General features: G+C 56.7%; 5 protein-coding genes and 1 non-coding gene across 6 annotated transcripts, besides 1 other annotated feature; 3 read left to right on the top strand and 3 right to left on the bottom strand.

The window, feature by feature from the left end:
• Positions 1 to 206: 206 nt before the first annotated feature.
• Positions 207 to 3,293, bottom strand: CYME_CMK235C (DNA ligase I; the record flags this gene model as incomplete). The annotated part of the gene is made up of 1 exon (XM_005536567.1): positions 207 to 3,293. One exon carries the CDS (start codon positions 3,291 to 3,293, stop codon positions 207 to 209), a length of 3,087 nt encoding a protein of 1,028 aa, XP_005536624.1.
• Positions 3,294 to 4,366: 1,073 nt separating this feature from the next.
• CYME_CMK233C (hypothetical protein) lies at positions 4,367 to 9,961 on the bottom strand (the record flags this gene model as incomplete). The annotated part of the gene is made up of 1 exon (XM_005536566.1): positions 4,367 to 9,961. One exon carries the CDS (start codon positions 9,959 to 9,961, stop codon positions 4,367 to 4,369), a length of 5,595 nt encoding a protein of 1,864 aa, XP_005536623.1.
• CYME_CMK234T lies at positions 4,621 to 7,389 on the top strand. Its single transcript, XR_002461391.1, has one exon. It is a non-coding gene; the product is annotated as a hypothetical transcript (transcript).
• Positions 9,962 to 11,093: 1,132 nt separating the features above from the next.
• CYME_CMK232C (argininosuccinate lyase) lies at positions 11,094 to 12,533 on the top strand (the record flags this gene model as incomplete). Its single annotated transcript, XM_005536565.1, has 1 exon — positions 11,094 to 12,533. One exon carries the CDS (start codon positions 11,094 to 11,096, stop codon positions 12,531 to 12,533), a length of 1,440 nt encoding a protein of 479 aa, XP_005536622.1.
• A 2-nt stretch (positions 12,534 to 12,535) lies between these two features.
• Positions 12,536 to 14,073: a sequence feature (possible transcribed region).
• Positions 13,697 to 14,743, bottom strand: CYME_CMK230C (hypothetical protein; the record flags this gene model as incomplete). The annotated part of the gene is made up of 1 exon (XM_005536564.1): positions 13,697 to 14,743. One exon carries the CDS (start codon positions 14,741 to 14,743, stop codon positions 13,697 to 13,699), a length of 1,047 nt encoding a protein of 348 aa, XP_005536621.1.
• A 1,186-nt stretch (positions 14,744 to 15,929) lies between these two features.
• On the top strand, positions 15,930 to 16,814 carry CYME_CMK229C (hypothetical protein, conserved; the record flags this gene model as incomplete). The annotated part of the gene is made up of 1 exon (XM_005536563.1): positions 15,930 to 16,814. The coding sequence occupies one exon, from the start codon at positions 15,930 to 15,932 to the stop codon at positions 16,812 to 16,814; it is 885 nt and encodes a 294-aa protein (XP_005536620.1).
• Positions 16,815 to 17,065: the final 251 nt, after the last annotated feature.

Genomic DNA, 17,065 nt, shown 5'->3' with positions numbered 1-17,065 from the left:
CGACGGCGAGCGCGCTGAGGTTGATGCAAGCGCAATCGGTGAGATTCACGGATCCTGCATTGTGAGCGCTCGCAGTTTTGAATAGGCTTGCGAGTCAAACACTTTGTGTGGCGAGTGGGTGCCAAGCAGTTGGGGCGTCAGCGCGTGGGCGCAGCTTATGCCACGGGTGCGTGGTTCCTTTGTGTTCCGCTTTTTGAGACGAAATCCTAGTCATCCGCGTTTCTTTCTGGCTCTTCATCGCTAGGCGCTGCAGATGATGAAGATTCAGACGAGCTCTCCGTAGACCGGAACTGATTCCGATACATTTCAGCGAGCTGTGCACTGGTCGTAGCATCCTCCGGCCGCTTATCGCTCCGGATTCGTAGCAGACGAGGAAAGCGAACCGAGATGCCCTTGTCTGGGGCAATGTACCCACAGGCTGCCACGTAAGCGGGCGAGATGCTCAAATCAGCGCACTGAACCTCCCAAACCTGGCGGGGATCCAACCAAATGTCCGGTTTCACGGACTCGCTGCAGGCCACATACGGCCGTGGGCTATCCAGCACGTACTGCGCATACTCCGAGTGGAGCTGGGCCATCTGCTCTTCCGAAAAGCCCGTGCCGACTCGTGTTACTGCCTCGAACTGTTCCGTCTCTGGATTATAGCAGGCGAGCAAAAACGAGCCGAACCAGCCGGTTCGCTTGCCGCGACCGTAATACGCACCAATCGGAACCAGATCCAGTGTATCGCCGATTGTCCGGAGGTAGTCCTTCTTGAGCTTGAGCCAGTGCTGTGTTCTATTCGCCGGTTCATAAGTCGAAAGAGGACCTTCAAGCGCTTTCACCATGAGGCCCTCACACGAATCACGCACAGCCTCCTCCATGAACTTTTGAATACCGTCCAGGTCGCTTACATCGCGTCGCGTCGCAAAGCGAAAACCACCCGGCACCTCTTGAAAGGCATCCCGCAGGATCGCTCGCCGTTCTGCCAATGGCTTGCGAGTCAGGGGCTCTCCTCTCCAGTATAGGATATCGAACGCCACGATGAGAACGTTCGTTTTGAGGTCGTCCAGCGAGACGTGTTTGCGCGCGCGCTGCTGAATGTACTGGAAAGGTAGAATGCGTTGGGCGTCTCGATCAAAGGCTACCACCTCCGAATCCAGAATAAAAGAAGGCTGATCGGATGACGAGCCAACCGCCTGTAGTATCTGCTCCATGACGTCCGGATATTTGCGCGTATGATCTTCAGCATTCCGTGAGTATATGCGGATGGATCCATCTGCGAGGCCGTGGATCTGGGCTCGCTCGCCATCATACTTGTATTCGCAGGTAAAGCGCATCCCTTCGAACCGAGTGAGGACTTCCGCTATAGACCTACTGGGTTTGGCAAGCATGGGCATCACTGGGAGGCCTGGTGTCAAATGACATCGCTCGAGAAGCCGCTCATCGATATCTTGCAACTCGAGCAATGCCTCAGTAATCATATTCCATGACGGGCATTCATTGGATGATGTTCGCAGTAGGTGCGCAGCCCGTTCGACGCGTGCCGCATCCGGGTGCGTACCACGACTCGCTGCCGCATTCTGTACAAATGCGGCCGCAAGTGCCAGAATAACGGTTTTCTCCGCAAGCCGAATACGCAATCTTCCTTGTAGTGCCCTGGCAATAAACTTCGCTTCATTATTCTTTGCAGCGACGAGGAGCTTCTGAATACGGCGACGTTTTTCTTCCTGCATTGCCTTACCGGAAGCGCGTGCAATGGCCAGCAACTCATTGTAGACATTGCGAATCGTCAGGCGAGGCACGGCGAACATGGTGCGCTGCGTCGTTCGCGAATGGACGGCGACATCTCCCAGGTCGCCTGTCCGGTGATAGTCTTCTCTGAGTTTGCTGAGACTCCGCCCTGTGGCATCGGCAAGCGCTTGCAACAACAGAGCGTCTCCAACGCCGATTTCAAGACCTTCATGCGCTGGTGCTAGCCGGTTAATGACTAGGTAAATGGTCGGCAATAGATCCACCGGCGTTCGATTCAGTACATGGAACAGAACACAGGCAAGTTGGCGGGTCAGGTCGATGCGTCCGCTTGTTCCCGCCATTGTTTCAAACGCATTCGCAAGAAAACTATATGGGACGGGTTGGCCGGGCTCCCAACAGGGCTCAAACAGCTTCAGGTAATCGTCTGCCGCCAGGGCACCGTATAGTCCTGTCTGTCGATCCTCGTCATCCGAGTCGCCGTTCGCCTTGGTGCTGAGCGTGCGTTTGGCGCGCTCTCCTTTGCGGGCTCGTTTCTTGGGCGGCTTCGCTTCGCTTGAACCAAGCTGAGCGGTCTGGAGCGTTGATGCGAGCCGGTGGTTGCTGTCCGCGTCCGCCGGCGAGACATCGCTCTTGACCTCCGCTACCTGTTCCGAGGCTGTTGGTCGCAATCGTCCGGTTCCGAACAACTCGGAGCCACCAGCGTCTCCCTCTTCCCGATCCAACGATGAAGATGTACCCGAAGGTTTCCTAGGCGTTCTTGGAGATAAACCGTCGCTCGAAGCGTCCGTGGTTGGCGCTCCGTAGACTGGAGTTTCTTCAACACTGTCGAGCGTGCCAGTTCCAGGCTGATTTGCGTCCAACTCATTCTCGGATGTGCGTGTAAGCGCTGCGTTTTGAAACTTATCGGGGCCAGGGAACTTTGAGGCTTCTGAAGCCATTGCCGATGACGAACTGTCATCACTGCTCGTGTCCGCAACACATACAACGCGACGGGACTGCTTTCGGTGCAGAGGGGGCATCTCCTTCACTAAGCTCACTTCCGCACTCTCGAAGATTGTTAACAGCCTCCCGGGTCCCTCGAAACTTCCCAACGGGATGTAGCCGAAGAAATCACTCACTCGGCGTCGTTCTCTGCGGCTGCTTATGCCGTGCCCGGCGTTGCAAGTTGCAGGTGCGCAGCGCGCCAACCGCGCCGACACCAATGCTGGTTGAGAGGCGGCCTGCAGCGAAGGCACCACCGCCGCCCCGCTGAGGTCAGTTCCTGTTCGGGCGTTCCAGGCGGACAGGTTGTGTGTCCGCACGCTCCAACGGCATCGGCTCGGGGTAGTTGGACAGGAGACTTCACGCCGCGAAGCAGCAGCTGCAGTTCGACGAGCTGTGGGCCCGCAGTGCTTTTGCGGCGGACGGGGCCTGGGTAGCGCGAACGACAGCTCGTACCCGTTCGAAGGTCGCTTGAATGTGGCAGATAATTCTTTTTTTGCGACAGTGCAGATAACCTTCATGGAACGAAGATGCTCTTGACGCCAGAGTACGTGAGCTAGCTGCCAATTGCAGGTCATAAAAGCAACTGGCTCAATAGCAAGACTTGGACAGCAGAGAGTTTGTCAGGCGCACGCACGCACGCACGCACGCACGCACGCACGCACGCACGCACGCACGCACGCACGCACGCACGCACGCACGCACGCACGCACGCACGCACGCATTTTTTCTGATGACACAACACGGTTCCATTGACCATAGATCCCAGATTGCTTGATAGATGGGTATCTTGGTAATCGAAAATGCGTCCATTGTCCTGCACTCTACCTCCAAGTTCCATTACTTTTCCTTCGTTTCAGATGCACTGGTCGTTTTGTATGTTCTAGCGTGCGCCGAGTGTCTGCTTCAGACGCCAACTGCACTGCCGACTTGGTGGCCGCACGAGCACAATACAGCATTGTGACACCTTTGCTGTGGTCGTCTGACAGATCACATGCCACATGCATTGGCGACGCATGGGATACAAATGCCCTGCATGGATCACTTGCAGAACTGAGTGCACACATCGCTCCAGGGATGCGGAATCCATGCGACCAGGCATGCCCTGGATCCCGGCATCGGACATGGAGAGGTTCACTGGCGGCAGCGACAGCAACGAATGCGCGGGAAGCGCGTGTATGCGTGCGTGCACGTACGCATAGATGCATGCGTTTCTATTTTGAATTGTTGTACGGGCAATGGAGACGCTGTGCGCTCATGCTTTCAAAGCGTGTACAACGACCGATTATTGAACTCTAGAGACGACGGCATTCGAGTTGGATATAATCCAATGCGGGCCCGATTCCCTGGCTCTAACCCATGTTCAGCGGCGGTACTGCAGTTCTTTCGGAGAAAACAGTTAGAACGCGCCGAGCAGACGCCGTATTCAGGATGTGCTTCTAATATAGAGAGCAGGCGGCAGTACGGTCGGAGGTCTGGACGATTGGCCAGCGGAAACCGCGTTTCCGCGTCACCGCTGACTGCGCACGGAACTGGAGTACCTGCGAATGCGGCATGGGAAGCGCTGCAACGAAGAAACATGGGGCACAGGTTGCGGTTTACACGGACCCGTGCGTACACGTATGACGCGCGTCGCTAGGCGTTCTGCTGGCTACGACACGTCTCCGCAGGACTCCTCGGTATCCCATGTTTCATCGTCTGGTACACTGTCGGTAGAGGCGTCGGCCGCTGACCCCTGATCAGACTCGGGATGAGTGCAGGGCGCTTCGTCCAGCGCCACATCATCCGTCGTGGTGTCTCTCCACTGCGCCAGCGCAGCGTTCGTTATCGCGCGGAGCTCGGGCCATGCGATCGGCACGATCGGTGCAGCCAGGCCCGCCAGCGCTTCGCGAGCGGCAACGGACCGTAGTGCGTGATACCGGGCTCGCAGCAGAAGGTATAGGCGAAGCTGCAGGACAAACCCACAGCAAATAGCGGTTTCCGTTGGCTGCGGGCTCGCGTCACCCGGAGACGTGTCACTTGGTGTTGCGGAACCGAGAACAGCCTCTACAGCGACTTCGAGCTCATCAAGACTGTGTTCCAGGGCTTCTAGAAGCAGGTGCAGTTCGTGGTGCAGGTTTCTTTGTGACTGCAGTGTATGGTCAATAGCGGAGATAGTTGCGAGAAACAAGGCAGCCGCACAGCGCACGCTTAGCGGATATCTTTCGTCGGTCGCTGGTGCAGTGATCGCCTGCACGATGCTCTGAAGGACTCGCCGACGAAAGCAGGTACCCTTCAGCGCTGAGAACAGGAAGCCGCAAACATGCTCGTTGCCCTCGTATCCCAGGTTCAAGCGGAGAAACGCGTCCGTCAGGGACACCTGCGTCTTCGCAGTCGCTACGTGAACGTGACTTCCGGAGGCTGCGTGCACGGTGCCAACTGCTGCGCTCGCACCAACGCTCTCCCTAGTCCAGTGCTCGTCATAGCACGATCGCCAGGCCGTTAGTAGGCCATCGCCGAGGCCCGCTGCTACCTGCTGTGGCGCATCCCTGAGGAGATGCAGCAAAGCCCCCTTCGCAACGGCGCTGGGATGATCTGCGCCCATCAAACAGCGCTTAGGAGTGGTCGCTATGGCTTCATTCCGAACCCACAATGTCCAAAAGATGTAGCACAACGGACTGAGTAGACGCTCTGGAGTTAGAATGCCTTCGATGAGTGCAACTTGGCACAGGCGAGCAGCAGAAACCAGTGCCGAATTCGATTTGCCAAGCAACGACGTTTGCAGCACCTCCGCGAGACTCGGCAAGATGGACTGAATCGTCCCAAACATGACGTTGCATTCCTTTTCTGATTCGTCTATGGCGGCGATGGAACAGTTCTCCCACGATGATGTGGTCGCATTTTGCGAGTTGTCGCGGTCGGGTTCAGCTTGAACGCGTATCCGGCCGCCTACGATGGGTCGCATGACGTTGCTGGAGCTGCTCGGGAGCGTCGCTGTTGCTGTGGACGCAGCGCCAACGGCGCGTTCGCTTTCGACAAACTCGACGAGATGTCTCAGAAGCCGTTCCTGTATGCCGAGGAGCAGTGACAAGCATTGTGAACCTGATGTGGTCTCGCTTGTGATACAGCCAGACTGCAACAGCTTTTGCCATAGAGGTAATTGTTTCAGGGCGAAATGCCCATCGCAGCGCGAAAGCTGCAGCAGACATTCAAATGCACCGCTGAGTACCGTTAGCCTAGGCGTCGTCATCTCGGCCGCTGGGCACATCAGTGCAGCCGGGAGCGTTGCGCAGCATGTCAGCAACCGATCGTGCAGATTGTTCAAGGGAATGGCCACATCAGGAGGTGCCTTCGGCGCGTAACGAATGAGTCTGCCAAGTCGCTGCAAAGCAAGACCTACCACTGCCGCTGAAGGTGCGCTTGAGGTTTCGACACCAGACTCTCCATCCGCAACGTTCTGATGGAGCTCGACGAACGTCCACAACCACCGGACACGCTGCCAGTACGCGGCACTGCGTTGTGCTCCTGTGGCAAGATGTTCGTTGTGATCGTGCAACAAGCGTAGAAGACGGTTGGCCTCATCAGCGAGTCCATCGTTCGCTGACTGCAGTTGAAGAATAAGGCGCACGACAGCGCTCTCCAGAGTCGACCAGAGCTGCACCTGCGCCCGCGCCTGGCCTAGCACGCGAGTACAGTTCATCAGCGCACGCAGGATCCATAGGAAAACTTGTTCTGTAGCTGAGGGCAGAGCGATTGGACATTCGGCAGCGAGAAGGCGAATCTCGTCGATGAGCAGCGGCAGATGAGGACGCAGCAGGTTGGCATCAAGCTGCGCCAAGATGGCGAGCAAGCCGTAAGCCTGGTCGCGCATCGCGAGGCCTACCAAGGCCGTCGCCTCCGCGCGAAAGAGGCACACGATTTTGTCACCAACTAGCAGGAGACGCTCCATGAGTACCGGTATCGGTAACGAACTGGATACCGACAGCGCTTGCGGCAGAGCGTTCAGCATTTGTTTCAGCCGCTGGAAGGACAAGTCCATAGAAGCCGACGTCGCAGACGCATGCGACACAGAGCTCACCAGCCAGGAGTGTTGCTCATCCAGGTAACGCACGCGGAGACGGCGCCGACGCAGGGCCTGTCCAACAACCGTCCGCTCTCGGTCAGATGCTGCGTCAGAATCTGAGAGGTTCAGGTCGAAGCAGTCATCGGATGTGTCGGGGCAAGTCGGTGCGCGCTCGCGATACACAAGCTGGCGTTGAAAAATATGTTTGAGCAGAACGCGCTGAGCGAGACGCTGGACGCTCGGTGACGGATCATCCAGCCGTGCGAGTATATGCGCTGCCATCGGCGACCACGCGTGGTTGTCGAGCTGCTCATGATCCTGAAAAATTGCATCCAGCAAAACCAGAGCTTTCTGGCGAACAGCGACCGAGATATCGCGCAAGCGTCCGAGAAGCGTTTCGGATACAGCGCTGGGTCTGCGCGCACGACGCATCCACGATACATAGCATGTGAGAGCGGCTTCACGGACTTTGGGTGAAACATCCAGACAACAGGTAGACGCAAACTTGATCATGTCGTCAACGGAACTAGAGGCGGTTTCCAACGCAGTTTCATTGGATGCTGTAAAGGGTGTGCACGCACTGGTGGTGGTTCGAAATGCATGTGCAGTTAAAATGCACAACGGATTTGACGCTGTAACCATCGTTGTACTCTGAAGTTCAGGAGTATTTTCCTGTCTACCTCGCACCGAGTCCAGCGTCTGTACGTGACTTGGAGCACACTCGTTTGCAGCCGGCTGCAATATACCTCTCACCTCGCTAAAGAGTCGCATAGCGCGAGCGCGAAGCGTTGCGCGGCCTGAGCGCATCACTTGAGATAGGCGCAAACACGCGACGCTTTCGAGCAAATCGTGAATCCGCTTCAATGCAGGCTTGACGAGGCAGAGAAGGGAAGCACTCGAGAGCATTGACTCAGAGTACTGAATCCGGAACATTCCATTGTGGTATGATGGCGATTCTAGGACAGTTGTAGTATGAACTAGTGTTTCATGGTCCGTTTGCATTGGCAGCAGGCATCCCCACAGCGCCAGCCACAATGGATGCTGAGTCGCGAGCGCTTGCACTAGATGCGAGAAACTTTCTCGGGGAGCTGCATCTGAGTCATGCGGCAATTCCGTATCACAAAAGTCGTCGAGAAAATTTGCAAGGAGAAGGCAACGCTCTGCGAGAAGCAGATGGTCTTCAGCTTGCAGCGCTTGCTGGGTGCTCGCTATCATTTGCGTATGACGTATAAGGAACTGCAGAAAGATCAGCGGTGCGGGTGTTGTTGCTTCCAGCTTTCTCATGCTATTGCGCAGATAGCTGAGAATGGTCGGAAAGCAGTCGTTGACTCCAACAAAAACTGTAGCTTTGCCGCCTGATAGAAGCGCGTCGATGAGCGTCCTTACGGTGTCGAAAAACCGTGCCGAGGTGTCGAGGAGGTCTCTCGGGCTGGGTTTGGTGGTGTTGGTGGTGGTGGTGGCGGCGGCGCGCTTCTTGAGCGCGGTCGGGCTACAGCGAGCGCTCACTCGATCGACGGACGCATCCGAACATGTCGAGTCTCCGACCAGCAACGGGGCGAACTCGATGCGGCCTACAACATCGATAAATTCCAGGACGAGTTCCAGCGGGGGCCAACGCTCCGCACTTGTCTCGACTGTTACTGGCGAAACAACGCTGTTGCGAGTTTTCTCTTCACTGAGGTATCCGCAGCGGCTTCGCCGCAACAGCGTTTGCACTTCCTCGAGGACCAGATGACGGCATTGAGCATACGCCGCATATGTCTGGCACAATAGGCGAGTCGTCGAGGACCACAGGCTCCCGGATCGTTGGATGAGCTCGCGCGTATCTGCCGGGCTGAGGGATTCTGAGCTCCGGAGCACCTCGTCCAGAAGAGTGTCGGCGACATGAAGTGCAAACAGCGAGAGAGATATCGACTGGAAACGTTGACTTTCCGCGATCTCGGGGCAAGACTGCACAAAATTTGTCAGTCGAACAACAAGCTGCACGCACTTGTTCCACTGACGCAATCCCGCCTGTCGGTGCGTTTGGTCGATCCCGTCTCGCTGTGTTCCTTGGTGTTCATCACTTTCGGAATCGACCAGCTGACCGAAAGTTTTTGCTACGGCATGTAGGCCTTCGCGGAGTGTCTGCATCGCCAGAACAAGGTGCTCTTCATGAAGCGCCTCCCGCAGCGAGCTCGACGAATTAACCACGACCAAAAAGACCCATTCGCTAACAGCTGCGCGTGCGCTCCAGCTGCTTGGCGAATTGTCGGCCAACAAGTGCGCACACCAATCGAGGCCTCGTTGCAAAAGCGACCGGAGAGCCGGCGCTTCATCAACTGCATTAGCTGGAAGGGCGCTAGCGATCCCAAGTGCAGCACAGACGCGGTGGACGGCTGCATTCGCCGCCCTCGGTGGTAACTCGCCATAGTGATCCAACGCCTCTAAGGCAGAGGTCAGTAGCGTGCTGGTTTCATGCAAAACGCGTTGTTGGTCTGGATCGAACAGTGGCGGTCCAGCTGGGAGCTCCGGTTTGTTGTACGTGGATGATGGTGCTGGCGCCGACTCGAGAGCATTCAATCCGCTCCCGGTTGTAGCTGTCGCCGTCTCGCATGTCGATGACCAAACCGACTGTGCTTTCGGCAAATCTAGATTTCTGTTTGCTTTGGTGTGTTCTAAACGCTGACGCTTTCGAGAGCTGCCCATATGCGTACCCGCTGGCGGAGCGCGTAGCACCTGCTGCGAGCCTGCAGAAGGTACCCTTGGGGCACTGAAGAGCGCCGGGTTTTGAGCCTTCAATCGTTCCAGCACGGAACGCAGCAATTGTTCGTAGCCGTTGCCGACGCTTTGGCAAGCTTCGGTCCGCGGCGTATGTGCCTCGCTTGGCGGCAACGGCACCGTAGAGAAAGCGTGTGGCGTCCAACTTGTCGCAAACTTCTCGGAAACGCGCTCAGCCACTGCAGCCATGACTCGAACGTGGTGGTCGTCAACAAGGATATCGTTTAGGGTTCGCAAAGCGTTCTCCCGATCGATTCGTAAAGCCTCATGGTCCAAAAACCCGGTTCCAATGCCCCTAGCGATGAAAGAAAGCGTAGCTGCACCCTGCACGGAGCGCTCCTGTGGAACAACGTCCCAGGTTGCTACCAGTCGAGCAAGTTCCAGCACGGGACCCGCTGTGGAACACCTCGATTCACAGCAAATCAGAAGCGCCTTCCAGTCCATAGCGTAGATTGGACGATTCAGAAGAACGTTCCCGAAAACAGCGTCCCTGGCACTGCAGAGAGCGCGCGTACCCAGGGTTCATGGCACCTTGCAGGCAGCGTGTTGCCGGTGAAGCGTTTGGCGCGAAAATCGCCGCGTCGATTGCGCATTGCGGCACGACGCCGTGCGGCGCTCGCGCTGCGGATCGTCGGGCGAGGGCGGACTGCGCGCGCGTGCATGGCAGGCGTCCCCAGGTAAGGTACTCCTTCTGGGGTGACACCTGCAGCCAGTTGCGAGAGACAGCGACGCGGCAGCGCTCATTGCCGAGTGCTTATCGGGATGGTTCTGTGTCGGAGACGATAGCAAGCAAAGAGCGGGTGCTATGGATGCTGTGAAAGGCGGTATGCTGTCCGTGTTGGCTTCGAGCGGACGTCCACAAGGGTATGAAAAAGCCGTTCTGCTTCCATGCTGCGTTCAGAGCAGTCCTATAGGTTTCGTGGCGGGTGCTCGCTGCCGGCTCGGCACACGGAGAATCGCATCCATGATCCTTGATTCCTAGAAGGAATTCTGAGTTGTTGTGATGTTTGGTGGAACTTGAATCTCCAATGCGGCAGGATGATTATCTACCTGGAAGCGGGTTATAATCTTGCAGGCGGGGATTCCACGGCTCGTGTACATCATCCTGTGCGACAAATATACGTTGCGATACCGAGCGTCGCTCGCAGCAAAGCAGTATCGGCCGTGGCGTACTTCGGCGCAACCGGCAGTCGCCCGCGGTTCTGGCGCCAGCAGGCGATCATCAGCGCAACACCAGTTGGGATCGCGCAATGTCCAGTTTGTGCAGCGATATACATAAAAAGGGAGGCAATGGCGGGTGGCGCGCCATGTCCAGTTTATATCATAATGTTCCTGGAAGCCGTTGGCCCCCGAGCAGGGCCGCCACCTACGCGATGCGGATGGGAGGCCAATGGCAACCCACAGCACGCTGCTTTAGCTTACGTTCGTGCAACGAGACTTGAGCAAGATCGAGCATTTTTGAGGCGGGTTCTCCGTACTTTCCCATTCGAGTGCGGGGAACGCAACACATCTGCACTGGCCTAAGTTTTCGGACAAGTTGCACTGAGAAGAGCGCATCACGTGGGTACCCTAGACTATGGATCAAACCGCAACCCCGTTGCCTGCAGATACAGCTGCTTCGAAGCAGGGCCAAAACAGAGCGCTTTGGGGCGGCCGTTTTGCAACCGAAACAAATGAGCTTGTCGCCAGGATCTCAGAGTCGGTCTCTTATGATCACCGTCTTTACAAGCATGACATAGCGCAGTCGAAGGCCCACGTGCGCATGCTCGCCAAGCAGGGTCTCGTTACAGCCGAGGATGCCGCGCAGTGCACTTCTGGACTTGACCAACTTTGTTCGCAAATTGAAAATGGAACTTTCGGCGCGTTCGATATCAAACTCGAAGACATCCACATGAACCTAGAGAGTAGACTCACCAGGCTGGTCGGGGAGCCCGGTTCGAAGCTGCACACAGCGCGCTCTCGCAACGATCAGGTGGCTACCGATCTGCGGCTTTATCTACGTGATGAGATCCAACTGCTAATCTCTCTCGTCCGGTCACTCCAGCGGGTTCTTGTGACGCTTGCGGAAGAATATGCGCAAGTCATTATGCCGGGTTTTACGCATCTGCAGCACGCACAGCCGGTCGTACTGGGCCACTACTTCCTCGCCTACTGCGAAATGTTCGATCGTGATGCAGGTCGTCTAGAGGATACGCTCAATCGCCTCGATTTTTGTCCGCTGGGGAGCGGTGCGATCGCAACGACGACACTCCCCATCGATCGCTTCTTCGTGGCAGAGCAACTGGGATTTCGCCACGGCCCGTGCCGTAACAGCATGGACGCGGTGTCGGACCGGGACTTTGCACTCGAGCTACTCGCTGCAATCAGTATCTCGATGATGCATTTGTCGAGAATGAGTGAGGACCTGATTTTCTGGATGAGCCAGGAGGCTGGTTGGATCGAGCTTGGTGATGCTTTCTGCACGGGCAGCTCGCTGATGCCGCAGAAGAAGAACCCCGATGTTTGCGAACTGACCCGTGGAAAGACCGGACGCGTCTACGGCAATCTGCTTGCCTTGCTCGCCATGATGAAGGGTTTGCCACTCTGTTACAACCGCGACATGCAAGAAGATAAGGAGCGAATTTTTGATTCTCTCGATACGTACAAGGCTTTGCTCCAGATTTTCCGTGAGATGATCCTCACTTTGAAGCCGAACCAGGAGCGAATGTTTGCAGCGGCCAGCGATCCGTCGCTGATGGCCACCGACCTGGCTGAGTGGCTTGTTCGGAACGGCGTGCCATTCCGCGAAGCGCATCATCGTGTGGGTGCGCTCGTTGGCGAATGCACTCGCTCAGGCCGTCGTCTGAATGAGCTTACGCTGACGGAGATGCAGCGTGTCGTACCGGAAGCGACCGCAGACTGCCTGGAACTCTTCGATCCGTTGCGCAGTGTGCAAGCGCGTAATATTTTTGGCGGTACTGCGCCTGAGCAGGTCCGCTCACAGGTCGCTTTCTGGAAGAGACAGCCGTGGTTTTAAGCGGAAAGTACTGGCTATGCATATGGACATTCTTGTCGACCAGGTGGGGCTCGAGTGGGCACTAGCTGCGGGGCAGTCTCGCACTGCAGTTTAGCGCGCATGTCGGTTCAGAAGGGAACGTCTTTCGAGGAAGCCAGCGATCGTTTCGTGTGAAACTCTCGATGATAAGCACTACGATTCTCATGTGACGAGGCTGCTTGCGAATGCAGCCGCGTGTGCCTTCCCGAGACCAGTAGCACACAACGCTGACAGTGACATCAGAGGCAGGCGCACGTTTGCAGGTACTGCCCAAGATGCGACTACTCAGCTTTCCAAGGTCGAGGATAGCGGGTGTGATTCCGTGACGTCCAAAATAATTGCCTGCTTGGGAGAGTTTTGTTTGAGGCTGAAACGGTCATCATCGCAGCTGTGAGCACGCCACTGTCCGAGCGCCTCGAGCACCAGTGACATTCGCAGCAGCCAACATTGCTTCCTACGGAGCGTTATATGCAGATGCCCGGGGGATGGAACTGCAGTCCATCTGTGAAGCGCAAGGCATGGCCAATCTGCATGGACTTTGTGACTATCCGCCTGCGTTTACATGGATACGTTTAGATGTACCTGCCACGAGACGCACGTCTTCGCGTGCCAGCATCGTTGCGCTTGCTTCTGTTCTATGATCAGGGTGGATTTTGTGTCGAGAAAAAGTGCCAAGCGCTGCGAATCGAGCGTATCTATTCAGATACTGAGGAAGCACTCGGGGTCTTTCGTTTGTTTGGAGTCTGGACATTGCCGAACGGAATGCCATGAGCCTCGGATTTGACCGGGCGCGTAGCAACGTACAGGTCGTCAGGGCACTGCTCATTGCATGAAGCATTAGAGCCCTTAAGTAAAGTACCAAGAACATACGTACGACCTGGCAACGGATTCATGACTACGACGCGAATGGTGCAAAAGCTGTTGTCGGCGCACGGGGCCAACTGAAGGGCAGGGAACCAGCCGAAATATTTCAAAAAGCAGACGGATTCGGCATCTACCCGTAGCCAAAGCTGGAGGAAACGTGCTCTTTAGCTGAGGTGAAGCACCCTGCGATAGAGCGCAAGGCGTGCCTGGCTTCTTTGGCCAGACCCGGATCGTATTCACGAGGCGACTATGTCGTGGTCAGGGCGCCCCGGATCGACACGCTATGAACCCGTTGCATTGGGGAAACTTGTCCCGCCGTATCGAAACATGTTTCCGAGACTGATAGAGCATAGCCACTCGGGACCTGAGGAACGCGGCATGGTACCCACAGCGCCGAATTCATAGTTTGCCAGTGTGATCTCCGCCGAAATGTTCCCGTTGAGCAGGGCGTTTCCGCAAGCTATGCCAGCCTCCTCTGCGGTGACATTCTCAGGAAGGCGCTGAGCGAGCACCACCTCTGCAAGGAACAGTGCACCGGGCGGAAAGGGCTTTGCTGGTTTGCCCAAGTTTTGCGTAATGAAGAGATGGGTTGTATCCAGATAAGAGAGCCAGAAAGAAACACTCTCGTAGACCGCTTGACTCCAAATAATGGGCTCTCTGCGCTGAGCAGCGCGCACTTGGTTTATCCGGTCGAGACCGCTGCGCCCAGCGAGATGCAGCGCACTGGCATTCGCCTTGGTAATCGCTCCGGGCGGCTTATCCTCAACACCGGTACTCGATGCATTCGCTGCGGTGATGACTTGGTTGAGCAGCGACTCGGGGACGAGTTTGGGAATGGATTGGTCGCTACAAAGGTGTCCAATGCTGCCACGGACAAAGAACGCCCCCGAGCAACAACAGGTCGTTCCGGTGCCGTAGATGAACTTGATTGCGCAGGTCGTGACTGCATTCGGGCAGAGCTCCGCGCAAAGTGCTGCTTGTTGGGCGGTGCTTAGCACGCTCGGCGAGAGCGCGGAATAAGGAATACCCGTCGTTGGAGCCGGCGTTCCAGCTTCAAGCCGCATTGCTTGCAGCGGCGCTGCCGCAGTCGCCGCTAGCGCTCTCGAGTCTTGCACCAGCTCTGGTTGATTCACTGCTCTCTGTGGTATAAATTCTTCTTCTGCGTGTCCCAGAACAAGCATGCTTTGGGCCGCGAACCACAGCACGAACACACTGAAAAATAGGAGCACCCAGCGGTGAAGGCGGTTTCTCGCAGGAACTCGGCAGCGCGCCATCGAATAACATGGTGCACGTGAGCCTCGTTCGCGCTGCAGCATGTAAGAACTCATGAACCTCACTTTGCCTTGATAAGCTACTTCTGTGATTAGTGCTGTTTAGACTACAATCTTGGCGAAACCTGTTCGCTTTCCAAAGCTCCACTCGCAAAAAACCACCATGCACACCATATATCACGGCTCACCGGAAACAAACCGTTACCGCTCTCGGACAACGCGATGCCAAGCGCGCACAGCGCAGCGATGAAACGGTTTCCAAGAAAAGAGCCCTGCGTTCAGTTGAGCTCGGTTCGGTTCGGTTCGGTTCGGTTCGGTGCAGCTCACCCGCGCCGCATCCTCTCCGCAACGCAACGTACTGGCGATGCGCACCACCAGACCCGAGTAACGTTTCTCCTTCGGGACCGATCCCACCAGTTTCCGTTTCATCCAGTGGCCGCGCAGATGCTTCCAGCGCGCTTCTCGATGCCGGATCGCGCACCCAGCTACGAGCCGTATACCAGCAATCGTGATTCGACCTTCTCAATAGCGACATTCATGTATAGTACGGACATAAACAAACGCACCGATCGTGATTCGACCTTCTCAACAGCGACATTCATGTATAATACGGACATCAACAAACGCGCACGGCAAAATCGCGGAACGCGCTGGTGATGCGCGTTTGCGATCCTGCGACGCACGATGCCATCGCTGCCGCTGCCCGCTGGCAAAACGGACATCCGTTACGCGGATCGCGCGGTGCTGCCGCGCGCCGTGGCGCTGCGGGGCCCGCAGGCCGGTGCCATCCTCGAAGCTGCCACCGTTGCTCGTGCCAGGAACGCGCGTGCCTTCCATCTCTCCATATGAAAGGTGGTCTACCAGCGAAACGTCTCACCCAAGTCCTGGCATTGTTGCTGCCGGGAGCGCGTGTCTCTGTGCATACACTAACGTCTGAACAAGCAGAACATTTGCGACTGTTCTCTACGATATGGAGAGCCTTCCCCGCAGCGTTGTTCGTTTGCTATCGCCTCGGCGTGCCGTGTGCAGTGTTCTAGCTATGATGATGCTTCTGAGCCTCGTAACGGCATTTTCCATCGAAGATGTGCTCCACATACAGGAGCTATTCTCCATCCGTCGCCAGATGCAGCTGAAGGAGCAGCAGCTTGAGCTCCGTTTCGCTGAAATGGCTGCGTATCTAGTGGAGCTGGCGGAAGCTGCACAACGTGAAGCCGAAGCCGTGCTACCCCTGTCCTCGCTCTCGATGCGTCAGACAGCTGTGGATCAAACCGCCATCTGCGCGGCAGCGTGCGGTGACTCGAGCACCCAATGCCATGCTACGTATCTCTCAGAGAATATTGTCGGTGGCCCTGGTGTTTATTATTGCTGCACGGGAGACTTTCTAGTGGCTGGTGCAGTCGGTTGCATCTGCGACGACGGTCTCGACTGCAAACGCGTGTCCCAGGAGGCAGTCGCGAGCCCGTCAGTAACAAGCGTGACGACGCCAATCGCAACACCAACACCTTCGCCGACGCCAACGGCAGTTTCGATACAGTCGAGCGCTCCGGTGGTAACCGCTGCTCCTGCGACACCTGTTGTTATCGTTGTGGTGGAGACGCCGGTACCGCCGCCGCCGTTCGTTACACCAACGGCAGCACCAGCGCCGACGCCTACTGCTGTGTCCTCGGCGGTGCCGCCCGAGACCGCAGCGCCCCCGACATCAAGCCCGTCCAGCGCAGAGCCGTCACCGAGCTCGTCGATCCAAGCACTTGGCCTGCGAGCCCTCGAGTACACAAACCAGTTCAGGGCTGAGAACGGACTCGGACCTCTCGGCTACAACCAGGGCCTCTACGTCGAGGCGCTGGCCTGGTCCCAGTACATGGCTCGCACAGGCGTCTTCCGTGACCAGGACCTGAGCCATCCGATCGTACCTGTACCTGCAGGTATTGTGTTCAGCGGTGAAAACGTCGCGTTTTTCACGGAAGCGGAGCATGTGGCACACGAGTGTATCAACTTATTTATCAGTTCGCCACCGCATCGAGCGAACATGTTGGGAGACTACGAGCTCTGCTCGGTAGCTTTTGCCCAGAATAGCGCCGGTGCCTGGTACTGTACCCAGTGTTTCGGCAATATCTTCCGAACCGCCTGAACGATGGAAGCGATGATCAGCATCAGCTCTCTTGCCGAACATTCGAGTGCTGCTCATTAGCATCAAAATCATAGCCGATGTGGTAGTGGTACGCGTGATCCCGGTGTTGCCGCTGCGGCACACGAGTGTTCCAGGGCAAACAGCGCCAACAACTTTCGTACCTTGGGTACCGCATCGCGTCGATATGCGCTGTAGAGCGTTGCCTCGAATCTCACAGGCTCAGAAACGCGTGTTTACAGCCAGATCACACC

The sequence above is a fragment of the Cyanidioschyzon merolae genome, chromosome 11 (genome assembly GCF_000091205.1).
Source record: "Cyanidioschyzon merolae strain 10D DNA, chromosome 11, complete genome".
Lineage (NCBI taxonomy): Eukaryota > Rhodophyta > Bangiophyceae > Cyanidiales > Cyanidiaceae > Cyanidioschyzon > Cyanidioschyzon merolae.
Note: the sequence above shows the minus strand (reverse complement) of the source record. Positions and strands in the feature narration are given on the sequence as shown.